Source organism: Carcharodon carcharias, chromosome 17 (assembly GCF_017639515.1).
Source record: "Carcharodon carcharias isolate sCarCar2 chromosome 17, sCarCar2.pri, whole genome shotgun sequence".
In the NCBI taxonomy this organism is placed as follows: domain Eukaryota; kingdom Metazoa; phylum Chordata; class Chondrichthyes; order Lamniformes; family Lamnidae; genus Carcharodon; species Carcharodon carcharias.
This window is the reverse complement of record NC_054483.1, coordinates 88,996,929-89,022,681: the sequence shown is the minus strand read 5'-3', so window position 1 is coordinate 89,022,681 and position 25,753 is coordinate 88,996,929. Positions and strand designations below refer to the sequence as shown.

The 25,753-nt window shown below is 42.5% G+C and overlaps 1 protein-coding gene across 1 annotated transcript in view; it reads left to right on the top strand.

The window, feature by feature from the left end:
• The window catches only part of bnip3 (BCL2 interacting protein 3), a 68,727-nt gene that overhangs the window by 22,369 nt on the left and 20,605 nt on the right, over positions 1 to 25,753 (top strand). The window contains exon 2 of the mRNA XM_041209761.1: positions 7,314 to 7,494. Within this exon, the coding sequence (XP_041065695.1) occupies positions 7,314 to 7,494 (181 nt within the window). The remainder of the gene's footprint in view (positions 1 to 7,313; positions 7,495 to 25,753) is intronic.

Sequence of the window (25,753 nt, the reverse complement as noted above, 5' to 3'; positions counted from 1 at the left end):
AATTTCGGAAATGCTGGGTAATTGTTGTCTGATTCTTAACGAGAAAGAATATACTTGTGATTATATAGCAACTTTACGTTCTGATTCAGCCAATGAATTGTTCCTCTAAGTGCAATGATGTTGTAGTGCAGCAGTTAGTTTGCATACTGCAAGGCTGCACAAAGAGCAATGGGATAAATGCCCGGGTAGTCTGTTCTAGTGGTATTGAATAAGGAATAAATGTTTGTCAGGAACCAGGAGCAACTCCAGCACGCTGCAGGGGCCAGTGTGCAAACTACTTCTCAACGCGGAAGCATAGAAGTGTTTCCAGCATTCTCTGCCTTTTGTTTCAAATGGCCAGCTTCAGCAACATTCCTCTTACTTTCACTTTCAAATTTTCTGACACCTCTGAACATTTCCCTCTGCAGGCCCTCCAGAGCTTTGAAATCTCTTACCATTTGTAGGCCCAAAACTGAATACGATGCTCTCAGGGGCAGAAGTACCAGAGGCGTATTCAGCGATAGTTGTCAGCCTTAGATGTTTTGTGCAAACAGTCAGTGCTTTAGACCGACTGTCCACACATTCATATTTTGATTTGGGAAGCTTCAAAAATTTAAATTTCCCATTCTGTGCCGGAATTGCGGTGAAGTGCACCTCCTCTGGCACACACAGACACACACACTCTTCGAATAGGTGATGTGATGTAAGCTCTTTTTTTAAACTTGTTAGAGGATGTTAACTTTTTCCTTTCACAAAATAGCAGGAATCCCAAACATATAAAAACATTATTTTAAGAAGAAATTCTGTCTTTGGACCAGATGCTATCTAACCAGCGCTGCATAGCTGGTTTAAAAAGAAATGAAACAGTAACCCAAGAATCCTTTCTTAAATTGGCACAGATACACTGTTCAAATAAGGTAGTTATTTCATTCTGTTCAGGACTGGAGGACCTTAGGCCACAAATTAGCATTGTTTTCTTTTCCTAACCTTTTGTTCCCCCTCTTGAGGACATTAATTCTTATTCTGTGAGCACAAAGACACTTGACTACAAGGACCACAGCTTGTATGAGGTAATTGCAGACTGCAGACAAATATGATTTGATTAAACTTCCAGGAATACATCCAGTTCACAACCCTGCATCCCATTGTGAAACATTCTCTTAGTACTGCAGTGAATTATCTGTCTAGATAATGCATTCATATCCATGGCTGATCTTTAAGCCACAACCTTCAAAGTTACACATAGTACCAATGAAGCAAAGTGGCAGGAGTATCTTGCCCCAATATGCACTAAATCTCTAGCAACACAGCTGCACAGTGTTGGATTGTGAGGTTTTTAATGCATTTTTAAGCATGTCTTTCTCAATTGGAGTGCATTATATCTGAGAAGAATTTTAATTCATTCATGGGATGAGGGCATCGCTGATTAGGCCAGCATTTATTTCCCATCCCTAATAGCTCTTGAGAAGGTGGTGGTGAGCTGTCCTCTTGAACTGCTGCAGACCATATGGTGTAGGTGCACCCACAGTGCTGTTAGGGAGGAAGTTCCAGGATTTTGCCCCAGTGACAGTGAAGGAACAGCGACCTATTTTCACGTCAGGATGATGAGTGGCATGGAGGGGAACCTCCAGGTGGTGGTGTTCCCATGTGTCTGCCGCCCTTGTCCTTCTAGTTGGTAGTGGTTATGGGTTTGGAAGGTGCTGTCTAAGGAACCTTGGTGAGTTCCTGCAGTGCATCTTGTAGATGGTACACACTGTTGCCATTGTGCGTTGGTGGTGGAGAGAGTGAATGTTTGTGGATGGGGTGTCAATTAAGCGGGCTGCTTTGTCCTGGACACTGTCAATCTTCTTGAATGTTGTTGGAGCTGCACTCATCCAGGAAATTGGAGAGTATTCCATCTGACTTGTGCCTTATAGATGGTGGACAGGCTCTGGGGAGTCAGGAGGTTAGTTACTCGTCACAGGCTTCCTAACCCCTGACCTACTTTTGTAGCCACAGTATTTATATGGCTGGTCCAGTTCAGTTTCTGTTCAATGGTAACCCCTAGGATGTTGATAGTGGGAGATTCAGCAATGGTAATGCCATTGAACATCAAGGGGTGATGGTTAGATTCTGCCTTGTTGGAGATGGTCATTGCCTGGCACTTGTGTAGCGTGAAGGTTACTTGCCACTTGTCGGCCCAAATCTGGATATTGTCCAGGTCTTGCTGCATTTGGACGTGGACTGCTTCAGTATCTGAGGAATCGCGAATGGTGCTGAACATTGTGCAATCATCAGTGAACATTCCCACTTCTGACCTTATGGTGAAAGGAAGATCGTTGATGAAGCAGTTGAAGGTGGTTGGACCAAGGACACTACCCTGAGGAACTCATGCAGCGATGTCCTGGAATTGAGATGTATAACCTCCAACAACCACAACCATCTTCCTTTGTGCTAGGTATGACTCCAACCAGCGGAGAGTTTTACCCCTGATTCCCATTGACTCCAGTTTTGCTCGTGCTCCTTGATGCCACAGTCAGTCAAATGCTGCCTGGATGTCAAGGGCAGTCACTCTCAACTCACTACGATCCCATTTTAAAGTGGTAGGTTCTAGTAAAATTTGCCTTGTCCAAGGCACAAGTCCAGAGCCCAAATAAGTCTACTAAATTGGTCAAAGTTAATGCATCATACATATTTCATCGCTTGTGCATGTTGTGGTGATCAAGGTTATCTGCACATTGAAAGAGTGAAAGTTTCATATTCATAAATGGCTCATGGCTGCAGTTGATGGTTTTTACATTTGGGACAATAGGAGGTTGGCAGAAAATAGGTTATCTTTGTTTCTGTTCTTTATGGTATACTCTGAGTTCAATGAACTAGTGTGCCTTCTGTTAAAGCATGTCAGTTATATCACAAATAAAAAGGTTCACCTGATTTCTGTCTTGTCTCTTTTGTTTGTCTGTAAGGTACATGTAGCATACAATCTCAGTGCAGTTGTTACCTTGATTTACCATCGACAGTGCTGTCAATCTTGCTGTTCTTGCTTGCAGATCATAATGTATAGTGCCAGAACTTTTGATGACAACTTGGTTCAACATGAATCTCTTTAGTAAGCTCTAGTTAGACATGCCTTGCATGAATCATTTTAAGCTGGTGTGGGTGGGAGGCACAATCCTGCAACACCTGTTCTCTTACTGTTCCCTTCCTGTAGTCGCCACCAATTGCTCTTCTCCTTTATATTAACCTACAACTGGGATCTTGTACCCCTTGCTTAATAGTGAATATGCGCAGAAAATAGCAGTGCTAGTGTGCAATACTCAGCGAAACTGGTAAATACCATTTCCTTAAGATCAGAAGTACCTCAAATTAATCCATGTGCCCAATGCAAGATCAGGTGATTGAGACTCTTAAGGATCTTTTGTCTGAAACAAATACACACTGAAGTTTCATTCATTTGATTGTGCAGCTTCTTCACTCAGAGATTCAATTCTTCGAAGTTTAAACACCCATTATCATTTAGGCAGCAAAGCCCCATTTGGTACATAGAAAATCTTGGTATGCATTTCATTGCCTTCAGATTAAGGCTCAGCAGAATAAGCAAGTGTGTGGTTGAGAGTGATCAGTTAATTGATTTTTTAAAATACAAAACTTGATAATTTGATGCTCTTGGGGATATGGTACAGAAGAAAACGGTGATGATATTGACAGACCATTTGTAGTATGTTGGCTCCCAGCAGAAAATTATCAGGTATTTGGCCTTCTGTGCTGATCATATATATTTTTATAGCAAAGCAGCATTCTATCCAATCCATTTCGAGCTGCTGCAAATGTTTGGCAGTGTGGAACTCTACAAGTCTGAGCCATCTGTTCCAATATGGAAATGTTTCAAAGAATTTGGGAATGGGGCAGTTAGCATTCCATTAACCTTTTTGGTTACTTTCTGCATCATATTGGAACAGATGGCCCAGACTTGTAGAGTTGCACACTGCCAAACATTTGCAACGGCTTGAAATGGATTGGATAAAACGCTTCTGTACTTGTTCATGACATTTTAATTATCTGTGTGCCTGGGTCATCCTAGCCTTTCTGGACCTCCACTGTTTCTAGTTTTTCACCATTTGGAAAGTACCCTCCTTAATCCCTTTTATGTCCAGTTTGGATTGTCTCAAAGCAGCCTATCAATATCTCTTTGTAATTTTAAGTTTCCATCTATACTACTTTTAATTCCTCCTATCATTGTGTCGTTGGTGAATTTGGATATGTGGCTTTCTCTTTTATCATCCACGTCATTAATTAATATCGTGAACAATTGAAGTTCCAACACGGATCCTTGTGAAACACTTACAAGTCACATCCTTACAGTTAGAATTTCTGTCCATTATTCCTACTCTTTCTCCTGCTGCTCGGTCATTTTCCTAACCAGGTCAATAATTTGCCTTCAATTCCACAAGCTTCAACTTTAGCTAACAGTCTCTTATGAGGAACTTTCATCGGATGCTTTCTGAAAATTCAAATAAAGAACGCCCGTAGATATTCTTTTGTCCGCTACTTCAGAGACCTCTTCAAATAATTCAGTCAAGCTTGTCATCCATGACCTGCCCTTTAAAAATCCATGCTGGCTGCCTGATCAGCTGAAAATTTGCACTCTTGTCACATTCTTTCCCTACATAAAGAAAGCACTAAGTTTCTAAATCTAAATTTAGCCAGCTCGGGCTAAGTTTTATGCCAGGGGCAAGTCTGCCAGTTCTTGGCTGGCTTGCCCTGCAGCCATTTTACAAATGTCAGTTCTTTAATTGGCTTAAGCCGTAACTTCCGTCCTGAGAGAAAGTCTTGTTCTTTCTTGTCTCACATCCCAGCAGCGCCACTGGGTGCAGTCGCCATGGCTGGGATGATAGCTAGTCCCCTGAAGAAGAGAAGCCCAGGGCCCAGAACCAGGTGAATCCAGGATCTGGCTTGGGCCAGATTGGCAGGCCCTAGTGAGGGAGATGAGGAAATGGAGTGAGGAAGTGCTGGGGGTGAGGCCTCCAATGAGAACAGGCTGGAGACACCCCCTTCCCCGGATTGGCCATCAGGCTGCCAACTGGTCAACCTGGATACTTGGTGTGGGCCTCCCCGACTGCGGGAAAGATCCCAGTGGCAGCAGGAGGAGACCCTTAAGCAGCTATTAGTTTGCCACTTAAGAGCCTCAAAAGGGTCACCCAACGCCAACCATAAGACCATAAGATGTAAGAGTAGAAGTATGTTATTCAGCCCGTTGAGGCTGCTCTGCCGTTCAGTGAGATCGTGGCTGATCTGCTAATCCTCAATTCCACTTTCCTGCCTTTTCCCCATAACCCTTGATTCCCTTACTGATTAAAAATCTGTCTATCTCAGCCTTGAATATACTTAACGATCCAGCCTCTACAGCCCTCTGCAGTAAAGAGTTCCACAGATTCACTACCCTCTGAGAGAAGAAATTCCTCCTCATCTCCATCTTAAAAGGGCGACCCCTTACTCTGAGATTATGCCCTCTGGTCCTAGACTCTCCCACAAGGGGAAACAACCTCTCAGCATCTACCCTGTCAAACCCCCTAAGAATCTTATATGTTTCAATAAGGTCTCCTCTCATTCTTCTAAACTCCAATGAGTACAGACCCAACCTCTCCTCATAAGAAAATCCCTCCATACCCAGGATCAACCTAGTGAACCTTCCCTGGACTGCCTCCAATGCCAGTATATCTTTCTTTAGATAATTGGACCAAAACTGTTCACAGTATTCTAGACACTGGTTAGACCAGTGCCTTGTATAGTTTTAGCAAGACTTCCCTATTTTTATCCTCCATTCCCTTTGAAATAAAGGCTAACATTCCATTTGTCTTCCTGATTACCTGCTGAACATGTATGCTATCTTTTTGTGATTCGTACATGAGGACCCCCAAACTGTGCTGAAGCTTTCATCAGTCTTTCTCTATTTAAATAATATTCAACTCCTCTATTCTTCCTGTCAAAGTGCATAACCTCACATTTTCCCATATTATATTCCATCTGCCAACTTTTTGCCCAGTTACTTAACCTGTTTATATACCTCTGTAGGCTCTTTGTGCCATCCTCACCGCTTGCCTTCCCACCTATTTTTGTGTCATCCGCAAACTCGGTGACAGGATATTCACTTCCCTCATCCAAGTAATTAAGATATATTGTAAATAATTGTGGCCCCATCACTGATCCCTGTAGCACTCCACGAGTTACAGGTTGCCATCCTGAAAATGCTCCCCTTATCCCAGGTCTCTGTATTCTATTAGTTAATCAACCCTCTATCCATGCTAATATACTACCCCCAACAACCCCCCTCTGTAAATGTCTGCGGGGTCAGGCAGGCTATAGGCTCAGTGGCGCTGCCATGGCTCCCAATTGTACACCTCCTGCCTGCCATCCCACCACTTGCCTGCCATAAAACTATGCCCCTCATTTTTGCCCCTAATAATTCCTTCCCCCTGCCTGCAATCCCTTCTCTCCTTTTAAAAAAATGCATAGCACTTTATGATTAGGAAAATCCATCTTTAGGCAGTAACTCAATTTGAAGGGAATTTCTAAAAACAGATTTCCTTACCAGTTTATGCACTGTTGGTTTACAAAATGATTATAGTGCAAGGTTTTTTTAACAAAAATGTAGAGAGCGGGTTTTATTATTGATTTCAATGTAGTTTAATAAGCTGAGTTTGTTGTGTTATCTGTATAAACAAACTTGTTACCAAAGAACAAATTGTATATTTTAGATGGGAAAGTACAATATGGTTAATGGTTTGCTGCTTAGTTACTGTTTACAAATAAAAATATTATCTGGGCATCGAGACATTCAAACAGGCCTCCAGGCTACAAACAGATGCCTATATGGCACAATAAAAATATGTTTGTAGTTTCAAACTGTCATACTTATTCAGATTCATATACAAATGTAAAAACAGCTTTTCAGCAGTTGGCTGCATGTCCTGTGTAAGGCTACATATTTATAAATAATCAGAAGAGACTGAAACCAAGAAGGGCAAAATGTCCAATTAATGTAAGCTGAAATGGGAGAACAGTTGTTTACCTTGTCTTTCGTAACCATTGATTGCTAATGTTTGTGATGAGATCTTCCCCTCCCACTATGCCCTTGAATTACTAGATCTGTCCAGTGGAATCTTGTCACATGCCACAGCTTGTGCATGTGGTCAGACATGGATATGACAGGATATGTGCAACATTGTTGACATTGCAAAAAGTAAAAGTGGAACTTGCCAACAACAACATGCATATACCAGGTTATTGTGGGATGTTGCTTAATTCCAGATTATCTATATGAGGATTTGACAATATTTTACTTTTAATTCACTCAGGATCTTGGGTAGAGTTGCACTACAGTAACAATGGCAACAATGGGAGCAGCGCACAAAATGGAGGTCAAGAGCAGGTTCCAGCACCTACTTCCATTCTCAATGGGGAAATGGAAAAAATACTTCTAGATGCTCAACATGAATCAGGCCGAACCAGCTCCAGAGGAAGTTCTCACTGTGACAGGTATATGCAACACGTAATTTTGATACAGAGATAAAGCATAAATATATTTAATTTGTGTTATTAAACAGTTATGATTGCAGATTGAATATCCTATAAACTCTGCAGAGCCAGGATTGGTACTAAAGCACACTGTCTGAAACAGGAAGGATGGGACTCTCAGCTTCTAATCAGCCTTTCCACAAAATAATCTTCTGTAACTTAAAGCTTCTCTGTGAAACATGTTACCAATGTTACAGTTGTACTTTGAAAGCCTGAGGCATCCACTGAATGTCATAACTGTTTGGCCTTTTGTGGACCATATGATCAATGATACTGGGATCAATGGTTTTATATCCAGCACGTATCCTCTGTATGGCAAAAATGGCCTTTAGCCGATCTAATATTCGATCAATAAAATGTGAACAAATCAGAACTGTTAGATTTTAATCATTAAGCACCAATGAGTTTTTTTTGGAAGCTACCAATTCTAATCAACCAAGGGATAGAAAGACCAAATGTGGCTCATAAAACTGATTGCTTCCTGGGTAATAGTTCTATAGGTCTACAGTTTTGTGAAATTGGTTGAAGGTGCTATGTTGAATCCGTTACACATCTCAAAATACACAAGTTAAAGTAATGCTTATCATTGGAAATTCATAATCAATTCAGGATAATAACATGCATTTTTTTATTTAAAAGAGTAGATTTTACATAAGCTTCATAAATTCGATGCCCTCAAAAATCAGCAAGGATAATGCTTGCCAATTTTCAGATGTACTAATCTCCTAGGATCAGGTGTGGTCATAATGTGCAGAGATATGTTTGGTAGAATCAATAAGACATTCAGAAAAGGCAAAGCAATTTGGGCATATCATACTTGCATGTATAACTCTTGCTCAAAATTCCTTGATCTTTTAAGCCATATATCTGATGTGTGAGTCTGTGTACAAATATGAAGGAAAAGCATGGTATGTGGCAAAATGACAAATAAAATAACTCCAGCTCTGCTAATTTCCTTGCCTTCTTTCTTTTCCCTTCTAACGTTGTAAGTGGAACACTTGAAAACCAATCTAAATTATTAATTTCAACTTGTCTCATGCACCACTAAACACTTCTCAGTTAAATGTCTGAGTTCCTTTTGAAATTTTGCATTGTAAAGCTCCTTTTCTCTTGCTTGTTTTTCACTCTTGTATTGCTGTTATCTTGTAAATTCTTCCCATTACTATTGGCTTTTCAGTGAATTAGCAAACATTTAATCCTCACAACGTAGCTAGGAGAAAGAAAGAGTTCCCCCAACATATAAAATAAGCATGTTTTTTAAAAAATGAAGCATTTATGAAAAGTCTACTGCAAAATAAAAATGATTTAAGAACTCTTGAAAGCTTTAAGAGCTTCATTGCTATTTGAACTTTCTCTTTTCCCACTCGAAATGGGAATTGTGAGCCCAATCATAATCCAGCCTCAACAGATGGAAAATGGCAATATACTTTATTTCATTGTTGTATAGTACTTAAATTAAGCTATTTGCAGTGAGGCACTTTGGGCCAGTCTCAAGAGTCTCTTAGAAAATTGTGTTTGTTGAGAATATAAGGTTAAATTACATGGAATTACATTACATTTAATATACAGCACAGAAACAGACCATTTAGTCCAACCAGTCCATGTCAACGTTCATATGCCACTTGAACCTTCTCCCATTCTTCCTCATATCACTCTATCAGCATAATGCTCGATTCTCTTCTCCCTTAAATGCTTCCCTTTAATACATCTTTACAATTCAACTCAGTTGCTCCTGTAGTAGAGAATTTTGTTTCTCTTCCCCGCAAGGGCTGAATGTAACTTCCATATGCAAGTGGGTTAGGGAGTCATGTCAGAGGTTAAATTGCAAAAAAATCTGGAACAGGAATCAAACTTGCCTTGAATCCACCTACTTCTGGTTTTAATGGAGGTGGGGTGAAGGCCAGCAACCAACCTGCTTGCAGGAAGTGGGCTGATCCTTTAAGTATTATAATGAGGTTATGTGCTTTCATTTTAACAGCTATTCTATTTTTAACCACAGACAACCAGTTCTTCTGGATCTCTGAAAACTTGGCAGCCTAACTAAGACAAAAAGTGACGAATCCAGGAGATAAATGCCTTTTCAGCACTGCTTGTGAGCAGGAGTGTTTTCTCCAAGCCCAATAAGCTAGCCTGTAAACCACAACCCCACCTCCCCACCGTTGGATCTAATTAAAGTTCAGTTAAGTTTAGCATAACTTCGCTACTTGTTCAAATCTGTCCCTATACAAATAAATGCATACAAACATATGAATTAGGAGCTGGAGTAGGCCATTCGGCCCCTTGAGCCTACTCTGCCATTTGATAAGATCATGGCTGATCTGATTGTGGCCTCAACTCCACTTTTCTGTCTACCCCCTGTGCTCTTGGATTCCATGGTAAATCATGAATGTATATAACCCATCTTAAAAATATTCAATGACCCTGCCTCCACAGCTGTCTCAGGAAGAGAATTCCACAGACCAACGATCCTTTGAGAGAGAAAATTTTTCCTCATTTCCATCTTAAATGGGAGACCCCTTATGTTTAAACTGTGTCTCCTGGTTCTAATCTCTCCCACAAGGAGAAACATCCTCTCAGCATCCACCTGTCAATTCCCCTCAGGATCTTTTATGTTTCAATAAGATCACCTCTCATTCTTCAAGCCCAACCTGACTAACCTTCCCTCACAAGATAACCCCTTCATCCTGGGAATCAATTGAGTGAACCTCCTCTGACCTGCTTCTAATGCTGTTGTATCCTTTCTCAAATAAGAAGACCAAAACTGTACAAGGTACTCCAGATGTGGTCTCACCAACATCCTGTACAACTGTAGCAAAACTTCCCTACTTTTATATTCCATCCTCCTTGCAATAAACAACAACATTCCATTTGCCTTCCTAATCACTTGTAGTGTCTGCATACAAAATTTTTGTGATTCATTTACTAGGATACTCAGATCCCTCTACACTGCAGAGTTTTGTGGTCTTTCTCCATTTAAGTAATATACTGCTTTTCTATTTTTCCTGCTGAAGTGAATGGCTTCACATTTTTGGACATTATATTCCATCTGCTAATTTTTTTGCCCACTCACTATTTGAATCTCTTTGTAGACTCTTTATGTCCTCTTCACAATTTATTTTCCTAGCTATCTTTGTTTCATCAGCAAATTTAGCAACCATACATTTGGACCCTTCATCCAAGTCATTTATAGAGATTGTAAATAGTTGCAGCATTGATCCCTGTGGCACTCCACTATTTACAGCTTGCCAACCTGAAATTGACACATTTATCCTTACTCTCTGCTTCCTGTTAGCCAACCGATCCTCTGTCCATGATAATATCTTTACCCCTACACCATGGGTAGAATTTTCCCTCCGTTGGGGGGGTTGTGCAGGGGCGGACGCAGACCCAATCAGCGCCCCCAATCGGGTCCACGCTGCCATTTTACGTAGGCAGGCCAATTAAGGCCCACCCAGTGTGACACGCACTTGGAAGCACTGAGCGCTCCCTGTGCCAGCGGAGGGGTTTCCCTGAGTCGGGGCCTGCGGTCTTTCGCACACATGCACGAAAGAGCTCAGAAATTTCCCTGAGGCACAGAGCTGCCTCAGGGAGATTAGTTTAACTTCCAAAAATTTTAATAAAGAAAAAAAATTTTAAGACATGTCCCCTTATGTGACCGTGTCACATGAGCTGGGGCATGTCAATGAACTTAAATGAAAAAATGTATTTAATTTATAAATACTTCATGAAACCTCATACCGCCCGTGGATGAGCTTCCATGAAAAATGCGAAGGCCGCCTGGGCTCTTCGCCTGCCTGCCAACCTTAAGGTTGGACGGGCAGCTTTCTCAATAGGTTTCATTAGTTCATTAATGGCCTTAACAGGCCTTTGACAGTCGGTTGCGCGCCCATTGAACTGAAAGTATAAATGACGTGCGGGTTTGTCGGGACACACGCCCAACGTCACTGCACGTCATTTTACGCCTCGGCGACGGGCCCCATCCCCGCTCGCCAAGCTGAAGATTGAGCCCCATGAACTCTTATTTTCTTTAGTAGCCTTACTAACATAGGAAAAAACCCTGCTGCTTGGGTTGCTTTTGTTATGGCTTTTAGTGATTTGTTAATTTGTGCTCCCAGATCCCTTTGCATTTAGATTGTTAATTTTTATGTAATGTATAAAATCCTTATTTTCCTTAAATAAATGCAATACCTCACACTTAGCTATGTTGAAATTTATTTGCCAATTGTATTCCCATTCTTCAAGGTTTATAATGCCTTCTTGTAAGTTGGTGCAGTCCTCCCCTGTGTGCATTGCTGCGTGGACAGTTTAACTCATTTTTAATAACAGTTCTGCACACTTTATTTTCAACCATGTATTTACACTCCTGGACTGTCACTCTAGTTATTTCCTGGCCATTTATGACTTTCCTAAGTTTCGTCTGGCCCATTTCTTTCTGTTTCATTTATATTTAAACTTGTTCATTTTTTGTAGATTCTTTCCTAGCCTTAATAGTTTAAAGCCTTTGCGACCTTCCTATTTACCGTTTCCACTAAGTCTCTGGTCCCATTCCAGTTCAGGTGGAGTCCTTCCCATCAGTACAACTCCATCTGTCCCAGTACTGATGCCAGTGCCCATGAAAAGGAACCCCTCTTTTCCACATTACCTCTTTAGCCACGTGTTAACTCATCTTCTTTCTGTCTCTATGTCAATTTATACATGGATTTTGCAATAATCCAGAGAATATTACCTTCAAGGTCCTACATTTTAATTTAGTGCATAACTCCTGGATAGTCCCTCAGCAGGGCCTCCTTCCTGTTCATACTTGTATCATTTGTTCCAACACGGACAGCGACAACTGCAAGTGTCAGAGTTTGGGATTTTTTGGTTGTTTGTTCTTGGAAAGTGCTTTGTGGTGAGCAGTGTTAAGATGTCTTTTGTAGCAGGAAGTTTGCCTAAAAAAGGTAATTTCCCAAAATAGCTTCATGTGGAACTGTGGATCAGTTAGTAGGTGGATGGGTAGTAATTACAATGTGTGATGGGAACCTGAGACCCATTTAATGGACAATTAATTTATCATGTCTGGCTTCTCACAAAAGCTTAGCATGGGAAACTTCTTGTGATTATTGTGCGGGCCGTGAGAAAAACCTTTGAAAATCAGATATTGGACATCAGTAGGCTGCAAGGGAGGACCTGAGCCCTGGTTAGTGAGAGCTTGTGCTTCTGTGATAAGCAAAGGACCCACTGAAGTGAGCTAGTGTGCCTGCGTTCTTTATTTTATAATGGTACTTTCACAGTGGTTGTAATGATTTTACAGAATAATGCTCATAATACTTAGTAGATAAAACCCACAGAGCACTGAAGTAAAACAGCTTGGAAAATTAACCAGACAATGCGTGGTATTGTGATAGAAGGAGTACGTATGCATATGACAGAGGTCTGAATTTTTGCTCCCAAGTCAAGAGCACAGAGTCAGGAGAATTCCAGGTTCCATGAACCCAGCTCTTGACCAACTGCCCCAGATGGTCAGATTTTAGTTGTGGCTGGTAGGAGAAGGGATGGTAGCAGGGTGTAATGGGAGTCTGCCCTACCGCGCACCCCCCCCCCCCCCCCCCCCCCCCCCCCCCCCCCCCCAACCGAAACAGTTTAGAGGCAGCACAGGGGCTGCCAAGTGTGGAAGTGAGCTCAGTGCTCCAGCACTTTGTCCCAGCTGAAAAAGAATAAAACAAAAAAACAGCTTTCTAGCTCTAACCCCCCTCACCCCCCACACACTACCTGTTCCCCATCCATGCCAACCCATCCTACTTGTGCCCCCACCTACCTCTCCCATGGCCCTGCATACGCTCCATGTTAACCTATGCCCCTCCACCCACTGCCTTGGCTCTTTGTAGCTCCTTTGCCAACTGAGTGCAAACTCGTATCAACCCATGACACCCCTATCCACCATACTTTGCCCTTACATCCTCCATGCCAACTTAACCAGTGTCTATGATGGGCAGGCCTCAGGACCCATGGTGAAAAGAAATTAAATAAAGTCGTAAGTATCTATTGATGAATTCACAATTCCAAAAAGAACACTCTCATTGATAAAAACCCATTCCCACTCTTAAATTCCTTCAACCACTTAATCTCTTATGACAATAAGCATTTGCATTCATAGCCCCACATCAAAGACTTTATAATGCTTCAAGCTGTCAATGAAACTATGAACTGACAGGCACCCTACTGTGATAATGATAGGTTGTTAAATCAGTCATGCAGCACAACTCCTATAATGATAGCACTCAGGCTCATGTCAGCAGACAGAATGAAATAGTAAGCATTGATATTTTTTAATAGATGGCCTTTTTTTTTAAATTTAAGGGCCATGAAATTTAAATTCCTTGACAGCTTGACAGTTCCATTGACCTTGATGGTTTCAATGAGTTTATCCACTTTTTATGCACATTCATGTCTACGTTTAACAATCCCAAGGGGCTCTTGACCTCTCCCAAAGGGCAACATACCTCTCCCAAAGTACTACATGCCTCTCCCAAAGGTGCCTCTGGACCTCTCCAAAAGGGTAACCTACCCCTCCAAAGAACTCCGCTAACTTCAGACTTTCTCCTAATAGGCCTAAAGTGCACAAGTCATGTTTTAGACATCCCACTGGTGATATTGGATCTGACCAAAGGCTTTACCATGTGCTGATGCCTCCATGAACCATGTATATATAAATTACAACCAGCCACCATTTCCTACCCCTGTGAAACTGGTGGGAGAAGGGTTCAGGGGCGGGATTTCAGGTCTCAGGCCCCCGGCGCCTTTCTCATTACACAAAAATTCAGGCTGGAAATCCAGGCCGAATCACAAGGCAGTTTCATTGTTAGACTCCCGGATCCCACTATCACACAAGTGGGTCAGGGACAGGAAAATCATCTTCCATAAAACATTCTTTACTATCTTTTCATGCCCTTTTAACTGTTCATTTGTCAAATATTTGTCCATTTTCCTATTAAAAGCTATTACTGGTTCTGTATCTTAACTGTTTCTGATAAGACATTCCAGCTGTAAAATTCGGTTCTGCAGCACCACTTATGACAGCACTACAGAAGCTCTGAACTCAAAAATTGGTGGTTGGAAAGTTTCTGGCACTATGCGCCCTAACTCAGAGGGCATTAATGTTCGTGTGACATACATACACTGGAAGCTTGCAGATAGTGAGGTCTAATGTTGATTCAGTAGACAAGCTCCATTTTGAACCACACAGGTCCAGTTAATCATTCCCAGCTGGATGTGCATTTAGCTGCATGAGGAAACCCCTCCCCCTCCTTTCCTCCCTTGCATTATTTAAAAGGTTAATCATCCAAATTCCAGGTGAGGTGCTTTAGACTTAGTTTTGCTGCTGCAGAGAAAGTAGAAGTTCTGTGTTAATTGTTATTGGGGGCTTTGCAAACTTTTTGGATTTTCAAGGGAGTGGTGCGGCATCTTTACAAGGAGGCTAGAGAATATGGTAGGTATGTCAAGGGAAAGTCTGCTTCCGTAACAGGAGCTATAGTTGCAGTCCCTTTTGGGCTGCAGCATGATATAGAAATGGAGCACAAGCAGCAGAGGGTGGAATCGTGTGCAAAGGGAGGAGGAGGAGGTCTCCCAGTAGAAGGCCTTACCCAGCAAGAGTCTTTAGGCAGCACTTCTTGTACCTCTATCTCAGCCAGGAGCAGTGTGACTGGTACCTGCATTTCACCAAGGAGGTGGTCACTGAATTGTGCCACCTTCTATAACCTGATCTGCAGCCACACAGCAGGGCAAGAATGGCCTTGACATCCTTCCTTAAACTAGGTGCCCAAAACTGGTTAGTATTGTTTCCATTTACCATCCCCAAAACAATGGGTAAAATGATCAATTGTGCAAGACTATGTACCTAATGCCTCAAGGAATCCTGAAAAATATCAGCATTGACTGCTTAAAACAGACATTAGGCTCTTTGCATATGTTGCTGAGGGGCGTCACGCCAAGTTAGGACCCCTCCAAGCAATTGCGCTGCCTTGAGTGGAACGGACCTTGAGGCTGCTCCACTCACTTTTTCTAGCAGGTGGAAGGTCATTTTTTAAAAAGTCGATCCAGGAGGAGCAGAAGTGCACCTGAATTATTAAAATGAGGCCCAAGGGCTACCTTTGGTCCTCCTAGTTAGGATTGGCAAAAGTCTGGGCTTTCGAGAGAAGCTGAGACCTTAAAATTAAAAGACAATTTGATTGCTACATTTGTTGTGAAATATGTAATTTTAATTTTAATTTTATTTTGAACATTAGAAATTTCAGTTGCTGAGAAGAAAAAGCATGAGATAGCAAAATTAATTCGAAAGCATATTGTGAGAGAAAAAAACCACTTACATAAGTGGTCAGATTGTGCAATCAGAGTGTCTGGTTCACCTATGAAATTACCATAATAAATGCGGGCATAGTATTTTATAATGGGGATAAAGACAAAAAAAGGCAAGAAAGTCAAGTTATACAGTCAGGAGGTGCATGCAAATATTAAGATAGATTGTGAATTAAACAAAATACACAAAGATATTGCTGCAGTGTTTTAATTGATTAAGAGCCACTGATAAAGTTCCCAAAGAACCAGATCAATCTGTCTTTTCAACTAGCTCTCACTGTGAATTCCAAGCCCTGATTTCCCCACTACTTCCTGGCCAGAGTCTCCAGTATTTCTCTCAACTGTAACTATTCCAGCACTCGAGCACAGCAGCACTAGTCAGTGTCATGGCTTTAGACTCAGCATGAAAATAAGATGAAAAACCATCTATCCTGGGATAGAGATGCAACATAGCCCTAGCATCTGGCCCTTATAGACTTCTGCAGGAAGAGACTGCATTCTTCTGCAGCTGCTTTGCTCGTTTTTCAATTCATGACCTTGAGTCTCATGTCTCCTCAGCTCATTGATGCACTGTGTCACCATGAAACCCATTTTCTTTTGTCCAGACATAAAAGGCAACTTTACTTAGATTGTGGTTACTGACGTCTTTAACAGCCAAACAAATATACAGTACTAATGGATCCCCATAGTTTGTTGATGCAAAATGTCACCCTTGGACACCATTAAGTATTGCTAATTAAAATGAGGATTTTATAAATAGGCTGCACATTGAACCTCTCTTTGCTTGACATATATGGAAACAAAAATACTTATGTGGATCTGTAATTACAATATTTAAAATACTCCTGTGTGCATCTCATATTGAAAGGGGACATTAAGTACTCTTGGGCCGGAATTTTATGGCTGCGTCAGGGCGGGGGCACGGCCGTAAAATGCAGCGAGCAGTCTAAACTCCATTGATTTGGCAGGAACGCCGTAAAAATTCTGCCCAGAATCTGTGAAATAAAACTAAATGTTTACAGGGCTTGACAGGGTAGATGTTCAAAGGCTGGATTCTAGTACTGGGATTCGTAGGGTGAGTTTTAACCTGTCAGGGTGGGTGGCAGTGCGTGCAAGAAGTTAAAAGAGCAAAAAATGTTGGCATGTCAGGAAGCCGGCAGGAACCAACTGACTTGCGCATTTAACACGAGCACATTCATTAGTGCGCAGAAAACTCCGTGGAACTGGCAACTGTGGTAATAACATATGTGAAAATGAATTGAGTACATCTTTAAGTTTGTATTGTGGTTCAATTGCAAGCACACAGATTTCCTGGCCTTCTGGAACTCTCTAGGTTGAACAAGGCAAGAGAATAATGGGAATTTATGGGACTAAACGATTGACAGGCTGGAAAGCTTTCAAATACAGATATATGACAGCTGCATTATAGCCTCTGGACTTGTTCTCACAGGATTTGCTCTAAGAGTGTTCTTTCACTGCTTTGGAGGTGATTTCAAGGCTTTGGATGTCCTCTTCTGCCACCTGTTCCTGAAGAAAGCTTGCAAGACCTGTGGCAGATGTAAGACATGAATTTTTAAATTTATTCTTTCACGGGACGTGGGCATCATTACTAAGCCAGCATTCATTGCCTATCTCTAATTTTCCTTGAGAAGGTGGTGGTGAGCCACCTTTTAGAACTGTGCAGTTCATGTGGTGAGGCTCTCCTACAATGCTGTTAGGCAGAGAGTTACAGGGTTTTGACCCAGCAAAAGTGAAGGAACAACGATATAGTTCCAAGTCAGGATAGTGTGTGCAGTAATCTGATATGTAATTTACCTTTGAGATTAGTATTGTAATGTAGGGTCACATGATCTGAATGTCCAATAGCAGAGTAGCGCGGGCTGCCTCTATGTGAGAGAGTCTTGAGTTAGTCAATGATGAATAAAGACAGAGTTTTATGTTATGAGCATACAAATGTAGCTGCAGAGTTTAGTTTGTAAATAAACAGCATGTACTTATTCTAACAACGATCTACTGATGCTCTCTGTCTGTGTACCAACTCAGTCACCCTGAGACAAATGTGCAGCCCAGATCCTTTGGCCCTAACAAACTAGGGGCACTGGACCCAACAAGTTGGTGCCGAGAGTAAAAGCTTGAAAAGCCACGGAAAAAATGAGATAAAAGGCAAAAAACAAAACGAAATAAATCAGAAGAACCAAAACTGGGTCGTATCTCGCACGATAGTTCTAAGTAAAAGAAAATTTCCTTCTGAGCACCGAAGTAATCCCCTCAGAGCGTGCCACAATTTGGAAGAGTAAAGCCACTTGATCCAACCTCAGTCTACTGGTCTCACTATATTGAATGCCCCGCGTTCTTCTACCAGGCGAGGGACATTGTGGGGGTGGAGAAGAGGTGCGATCCTTCTGCCCATGTGTGGGAATAAGACATGTGCACTAATACAGAATCTGTTGGCGCCCAGTGCCCCAGACTTGAAAAGTTTTGATGATTTAGTGAACTCCGTAGAGGTTCATTACCAGCCCAAGCCATTGGTGATGATGCAATGGTTTAAATTTAACTCAAGAAATAGAGCTGCGGTGGAGAGAGTTTCTTGTTATGTGGCAAGCCTGAAGCAATTAACTGAATATTGTGAGTTTGGTATATCTATTAATGATATGCTTAGAGATTGTTTGGTATACAGTATAAATGAAATGCGATTCAGGAGAAATCGTTGGCTGAAACAAATCTTGATTTTCAGAAGGTGTTGGAAATCGCTCCTGGAGAGGAAGGTGCGGTGCAAGACTCAGAAGCCATTTGAGGAGCGCAAAATGGCGCCTTCCTCCATGTTGGGCGCAGAGCCTCAACTAAAAAGAGCATGAAAGTGCAGAGCTCTTTTCCGAAGTGGGAAGCAGCCACCACTAGTAGATAAAATAAGGAAAACTTAGCAGCAGAAACCTGGCAAATTAGTAACAGAGATGGAAGTAGACAGCCTTGTAATGAAGCACAGTTTAAAAAGATTGAATGTTTTTTCTGCCATCGATATGGACACCTCATGAGACATTGTAAAGATAGAATCAAGTAGACTGTCAGACAAGGGCAAAAACCCAATGAGTTAAACAACGTTGAAAAGCCTGAAGTAATAGATGCTGATTAAAGGTAGGGAGAATGGAGTGTATCTATGTAATCAGGAGAGTGAATGATGAAAAGCCTATCAGATTGGAGATGGAAACTGGTGATTGGTGAGCATACTTTTAAATACCTGAATCATGGAGAATTTAGAAGAAACTGATGAAAAATTAAAAACATAGACGGGAGAAGATATACAAGTCAAGGGCATATGTAAAGTCACTGTAAACTATGAAGGTCAGACAGTGAGATTATCCTTGACGGTAGTAGCAGGCGAGGGACCTAGTCTCCTCGGACGAAACTGGCTGAAAGAAATTAAATTGCAATGGAATGAAATCTTCCAACTAAGAACTAATGGGCTTTACAGCTACTACAAAAATATGCCTCGGTTTTTAAGGAAGAACTTGGAAAAATTGAAGAGCTACAAGCAAAAATTCATGAAGATCCAGAGGCAACATCAAGATTCATGAAGGCAAGACCAGTACCTTATGCAATGCGGGATAAGGTATTCGCCAAACTGGACAGATTAGAAAAGCTGGGAGTGAAAAAACCAGTACAATTTTCAGAGTAGGCAGCTCCAATTATACCTATTATCAAACCTGACCAAAGCGTTAGAATATGTGGGAACTATAACAGTTAATCAAGTGGCAAAATTGATAGACACCCCATACCTAAAATAGAAGATTTATATGCTAAATTGGCAGGTGGAACAGCTTATACAAAGGTAGATTTGAGTCATGCCTACCGACAATTGGAATTAGGGAAGGCATCCCAGAAGTTTGTTACCATAAGTACACATAAGGGATTGTCCAATACACCCATTTATCATTTAGCGTATCTTCTGCTTGCGCCATATTCCAAAGAACCATGGAAATGTAATATTACAGGGTTTGCCCCCTGTTGTCGTTTATTTGGATGACGTTCTCGTGACTGAACTCACTGAAAAGAACATTTGATGATCTTGGAAGAATTTCTGAAATGTTTTTCTCAGGTTGGAGTGAGATTGAGAAAGGAAAAGTGCACATTCGAGGCGAAAGAGGTAACTTACCTAGGTCACAAGGTTGATTCACAAGGCCTACATCCAATTGAAGAAAAAGTGAAAGCCAATGAAGGAGCCCCAGAACCAAAGAATACATCCTAACTGAAATTCTTGGGAATGATCAATTACTATGGATGCTTGTTGCCTAATTTATAGACAGAACTGGCACCACTGTATTACTTGCTCAAAAAAACCAAGAGTAGTCATGGCAACACCACAGGAAGAAGCTTTCACAAAAGTGAACAAGTGTTACAGTCACCTACACTTCTAGTACATTTTGATCCAAAGAAACAGTTGATATTAACGTGTGACATATCACCATATGAAGTGGGAGCAGTGCTTTCCTATCGAATGGATGATGGCTCAGAATGACCTATAGGTTGGTTATGTGTCAATGCTTAATACTGCAGAGAAAAAGTACTCACAAATTGAAAAAGAAGGTCTGGCGATCATTTTTGGGTGTTAAAAAGTTTCATCAATATGTGCAGAGTCGATGTTTTACTCTCATAATGGACCACAAGCTATTATTAGGACTATTCTGTGAAGACAAGGCTATACCCCCTATAGCATTAGCAAGGGTAAAAGGATGGGCATTGATCTTGGCAGCATATGAGTATACTTTTATTCATAGACCCACAAGTCAAATTGCAAATGCAGATGCATTCAGTCGTTTACCTTTGCGAGTAAAAGATGAGGATGTTCCAATTCCTCAGGAATATGTCTTGTTATTGAACTTCCTGGTCTCATCACCGATATGTGCTAAGATTGGACAAACTGAGACCCAATCTTATCCAAAGTGAGAAAAGTTCTTTATAGTTGATCACAAACACAAGAATCTAATGAAATGAAACTGTATTTCCAGACAAGATATGAGATAACCAAGAAGGTATTTTATTCTGGGGAGCTCGTGCGATTGTTCCTCCAAAAGGGTGAAAGCCATTGTTATCACGCATAAGGGAAACCCCAGAGAGACTGACTTTGTAATTGATCTGTGTAGATAACTTGATATATTGAAAAATTGTGAAATGTATTTTTCAGTAAAGATGGGAGGGATGTAGTAACCTGATATGTAATAAACCTTTAAGACAAGTATTGTAATGTAAGGTCACATGATCTTAATGTCCAATAGCAGAGTAAAGCGGGCTACCTCTATGTGAGAGAGTCTTGAGTTAGTCACTGATGAGTAAAGACAGAGTTTTATGTTGTGAGCACACAAATGTAACTGCAGAGTTTAGTTTGTAAATGACCAGCATGTATTTATTCCAACAACGATCTACTGATGTCCGCTGTCTCTGTGCTAATTCGGTCACCCTGAAGAAAGCGTGCAACCAGGATCCTTTAGCCCCAACAAACCAAGGGCACTGGATCCAAGTGTGTGACTTGGAGGGGAACTTGCAGGTGATGGTGTTCTCATGAATCTGCTGCCTTTGTTCTTCTAGGTGGTTGAGGTCATGGGTTTGGAAGGTGCGTCAAAGGAGCCTTAGTGAGTTGCTGCACTGCACCTTGTAGATGGTACACACTGCTGCCACTGTATGTCAGTGGTGGAGGGAGTGACTATTGAAGTTGGTGGATGGGGTGCAAATCAAGCAGGCTGCTTTGTCTTGAATGGTGTTGTTTGAGCTGCAGGCATCCAGGCAAATAAAGGGTATCCCATTATACTCCTGACTTATGCCTTGTAAATGGTGGACAGGCTTTGGGGAATCAGGAGGTGAGTTACTCACCACCGAGTTCCCAGCCTCTGACCTGCTTTATTTGTCTGGTCCAGTTCTGATTAGAACTGACAAGTTGAGAAGGTTCTCAGTCCTCATTGTGCAGATCTCCATTTTTCATTAAGTCAACATGAATGAATGTTGCATGCCATGTGACTGAGTGACCTCTAACTCTGTCACCAGGTAGCTGGGAGAGCCCCGTCATGGCCAGGCATTCCAAAACTCTATTTATCTCCAGTGTGTTGGCCTCCTCATAGGTCAGGATTTTGATGACTGATGGGCCACCCTGAGTTCTCTGCCCCTCCATATTATTTTGCACTCTCTGCAAGGGATGAAAGAAGAGAGTTATGAGTATGAGCAATGGAATGTGTTGAAAGGACAGAAGAATACATTTGTAGGCATCACTGTGAGGGTTGGTGTGACTTGCTGATAGAGGAACATGAATGTCAGTGGTGGCTGGTTGGATGGAGATAAGAGGAGTTGCCTCAGAAGCGAAGGAAAGGTGCACCTGCAAAGTGCTGTTCTAAGGAGTGCTGTGTAGGAGAAGGCTGGAGAAATCAGAGTGAGGGAGTTTGCACTTGAATGTGGCATGCCACTCATCTTTCCTGTCCTGATCAAGTCATTGAATCTCTTTTGGAGCTGTATGCAGGAACAAGGCACCACTGTCCTGCTGCTCACCACTCTGCCACTTCCAGCCATTCCTGCTTGGTCTTCGAAGCAGGCTTCTTCCTCCAGTCTGCTGGAAACAGAATCCCCCTGCGGACCCTTATGTTCTGTAGCATGAAGTCTAGGGATGCATAAGAGAATTGTGAGGCAGTCTTCCCACACTTGTCACCCAAGTAACTGTCCCTCTCTTTAGAGTTGTAGATTGGCTCCATTCAGATCCATGCAGTGTCCCTTTAAAGGGTGAAGCTTCAACAGTCGGGTGTGGATCATGATCACACCTGTCCACTCTAGTTGACCAGGAAACCAGGAAGCAGGATGCTAATGATGTAGCTCAGTTAAAAACCTACTGAAAAATTGCTGTTCAAACTTCCAGAATCCTAATGCGCTGCCAGTCTCCCTTGCTGTGAGCTGGTTGAATTGTTAAAATTTAGTCCGTCATCTCAGGATAAGGGGCTAGCCATTTAGGATTGAAATGAAAAGAAATTCTTTACTCAGAGGTTTGTGGATCTTAGGAACTCTCGATTCTAGAGAGTAGGGATGCTCACTTATTGAGTCAAGATTGATATTGATAGATTTTTGGGTACAAAGATAATCAAGGGTAATGGGGATAGAGGAGTAAAGTGGAGTTGATGTGAAAATCCATGGTCTTATTGAATGGTGGCGCAGGGTTGAGGGGCCATCGGGCCAACTGCTTCTACTTCTTACGCTCTTGTCTAGTTTATTTGCTCACAGTAATGACTCATAGAATGCATCCAATTTATTATTTCTTTACTTATTGAAGTACTTTGTCTGCCCATTTGTAATATTTTTTCCTAAGTTCTCATTGTCTAGCTATAAAATGTCAGCAGTTCAGATTTAGGAGAACAGAATGAACAATTCAAATTGAGGGTTCTGTTTAATCTCTTGCTTTTTATCCCATTTATTTGAAAACTCGGTTTTGTGTATGTCATCTGTCCACTTTCTTTCACTTGTTTTCTCCTGTGAGTTCACTATCATGTAGCTTTTCCTTAAAGCAGTGTTTCCGTTTCTCCTTTGCTCTTCCACATAGGGACCTTCTGACTGCCTTATAAAGTCAAAGCTTCCTTAGCTAAACTGCCAGAATGTACCGATAAACACTTCAACTGCTGAAACATTCATTTCAAATACCTTTGTTTCTTAAGTGTTAGCCTTGTTTTACCCATGGGCAGAATTTTATGTCCCACGGGTGGGCGCGTGCCTGACCCAATCAGGCATAAAATAGTGCGTGATGACATTGGGCGAGCATCCCAATGTCATCGAGCACTCGCGTGATATTTCAATCGGCAGGCATGAGTGCGTGTCAGACCCTTTCTTGCCATTAATTAACAGGCTGCTTAAGGTAATTAAGAAGCCAATTGACTACGATTTTTCATTGCCCGTGCAATTTCATGCTCATCACACGGACAAAACAAGCAGGCGGGCAGCCCACAATTTCAAAAACCTCATCCAAAGGTGGGATAAAAAGTGCCATCAGCATTGCCAGTGTGAGTAGTGAGGAGTTTGGTAGATAGTTTGCTGCTGGTGACTTATTGGTACTTGGCAGCTTCATCTCTTTTTGGGGCTTCATTGTAAGCATTTCCAGGCTTCATTTCAGGAGAACTTGGTGTCTCCAAAGGCCCGTGGAGGATTCAGACCGTGTGGACCACTCCAGGTATTAGACAGCCTTTCGTTACCCTGGTGATGGGGATTGTGGTCTCCGCTGGTGGCACCTCCCCTGAGGAGGAACAGAGGGGCAGAAGGGAGAGGAGGCCAGGTGTCCCAATACAGCTTCCAGGAGAGTGACCTAGGGAGCAGAGGCACAGGTACAAGGGCCGCAGGACCAGCAGGAAGTCCAAGGCAGAAGGGGCCACTATCCTGCTGCCAGAGTTTACAGGCGGCTCTGCAGCAACCTCAGTATGTCCAAGGTGCAAAGTTGAAGGAGGCTCTGCCTCTCTAGGGACCTTCATTTGTCAGTTGATTGGGTCTTCTGCTGAAAGGGCAAAGGAGCATAGATTAATCCCCTCTCTACCTGCAGCTCCATTACAGCCTGGCCAACCCCACCTGAGGAACACCTTGCAGGGCACAGCCGAGTCGTGGCCTTCGAGCCGCAAGACACTGAGTCCAAGCAGCCAGGGATCGCCCTGTTGGCCAGGTCCAGCATCATTGACAATTGGCACTCAGATTTTAACACCCCTGAGCTCCAAATGAGTGCGGCCAGACCTAAACACTTTAACACACTGATCCATACCAACATGGCACTCACTCTTCTTGAGTGCAGCAGGTCGTTAAACCTCTTGCAGCACTAGACCCAGTTGCGGCGCACAACATCATGGCTGCTGACCAGCGTTGCCACCTCCTCCCAAGTTCTTCTTGTAAGGTGCGGTGGCCGCCTCCTTCCAGCCCTGGGGACAGGGTTGTCCCTCCTGGCAGCCACCTCCTCCAGGAGGACCACGAGGCACTCATCAGAAAACCGGGGGGGGGGCCGAATGCCCACGCGTCCTGCCCTCTCTGCAGCTGCATTACTCTCCATAATTTCTCACCTGCTCACAACACTGGAGTCCTCCTTGTCACTGGCAACCTTCCAGGGCCTGACTGTGCCAGTTTTGAACCAGTCGCCATTGGACTCGTCGATTGACAGGCCCCCATCCCCGCCCGCCACTTGCTGCCTAGTGAAGAGCCCCGGCTTTAATAGGCCTGCCAGCGTGAAATCACAGTTGGGAGCTGATCATGGGCGGTGGACCGTTTCCCAGCTGCTCCTGGGCAGGTCCGCCGCACCCGCCTGACGACCTCAAAACTCTGCCCCATGTTTCTGACTCAGATAAGAGAGCTAATCCCACTGCAGTGCAACATAGCTGCGGGCTGCAGTTACCGTGGGACTCATCGATTGTGCTGGAGCCCAGTTGGAACAGGTACCAAAAGGAAATCTGCCTCTAAATTGGAGACATTGCTCCCATGAGTGCCTCACTCATGCCCACTATCCATTATGACACACTTTATGTACCCCTTTCCCATCCAGTGCACCATGAGCAGCCAGCTGCTGTCACTGGCACCTGATAATAGAGTCCTGTTGCTTCAGGCATGTTGTTGGAGATGCCCCAGGAGCACCAATAAATTATGTGTATAAACTGACCTTGTGCCATGGCACAAAGTTTGATTTTTCATGCACAGGCATATTAATAACTTGAACAGTGACAAAGCAGAGCGTCTTTGCACAGAGCCCACAGTGCTGGTTCCTTGATTTTTGTTGTTACTGTGAGACATTTCTGCCTTTTATGTGTGCTTTTTAATTTTCAAATCCACGATCCATCTGCTACTCATTTACCAAATTGTGGGATTTTTGCCTAAAATTGTACCCAAGTGCCTAATATATTTT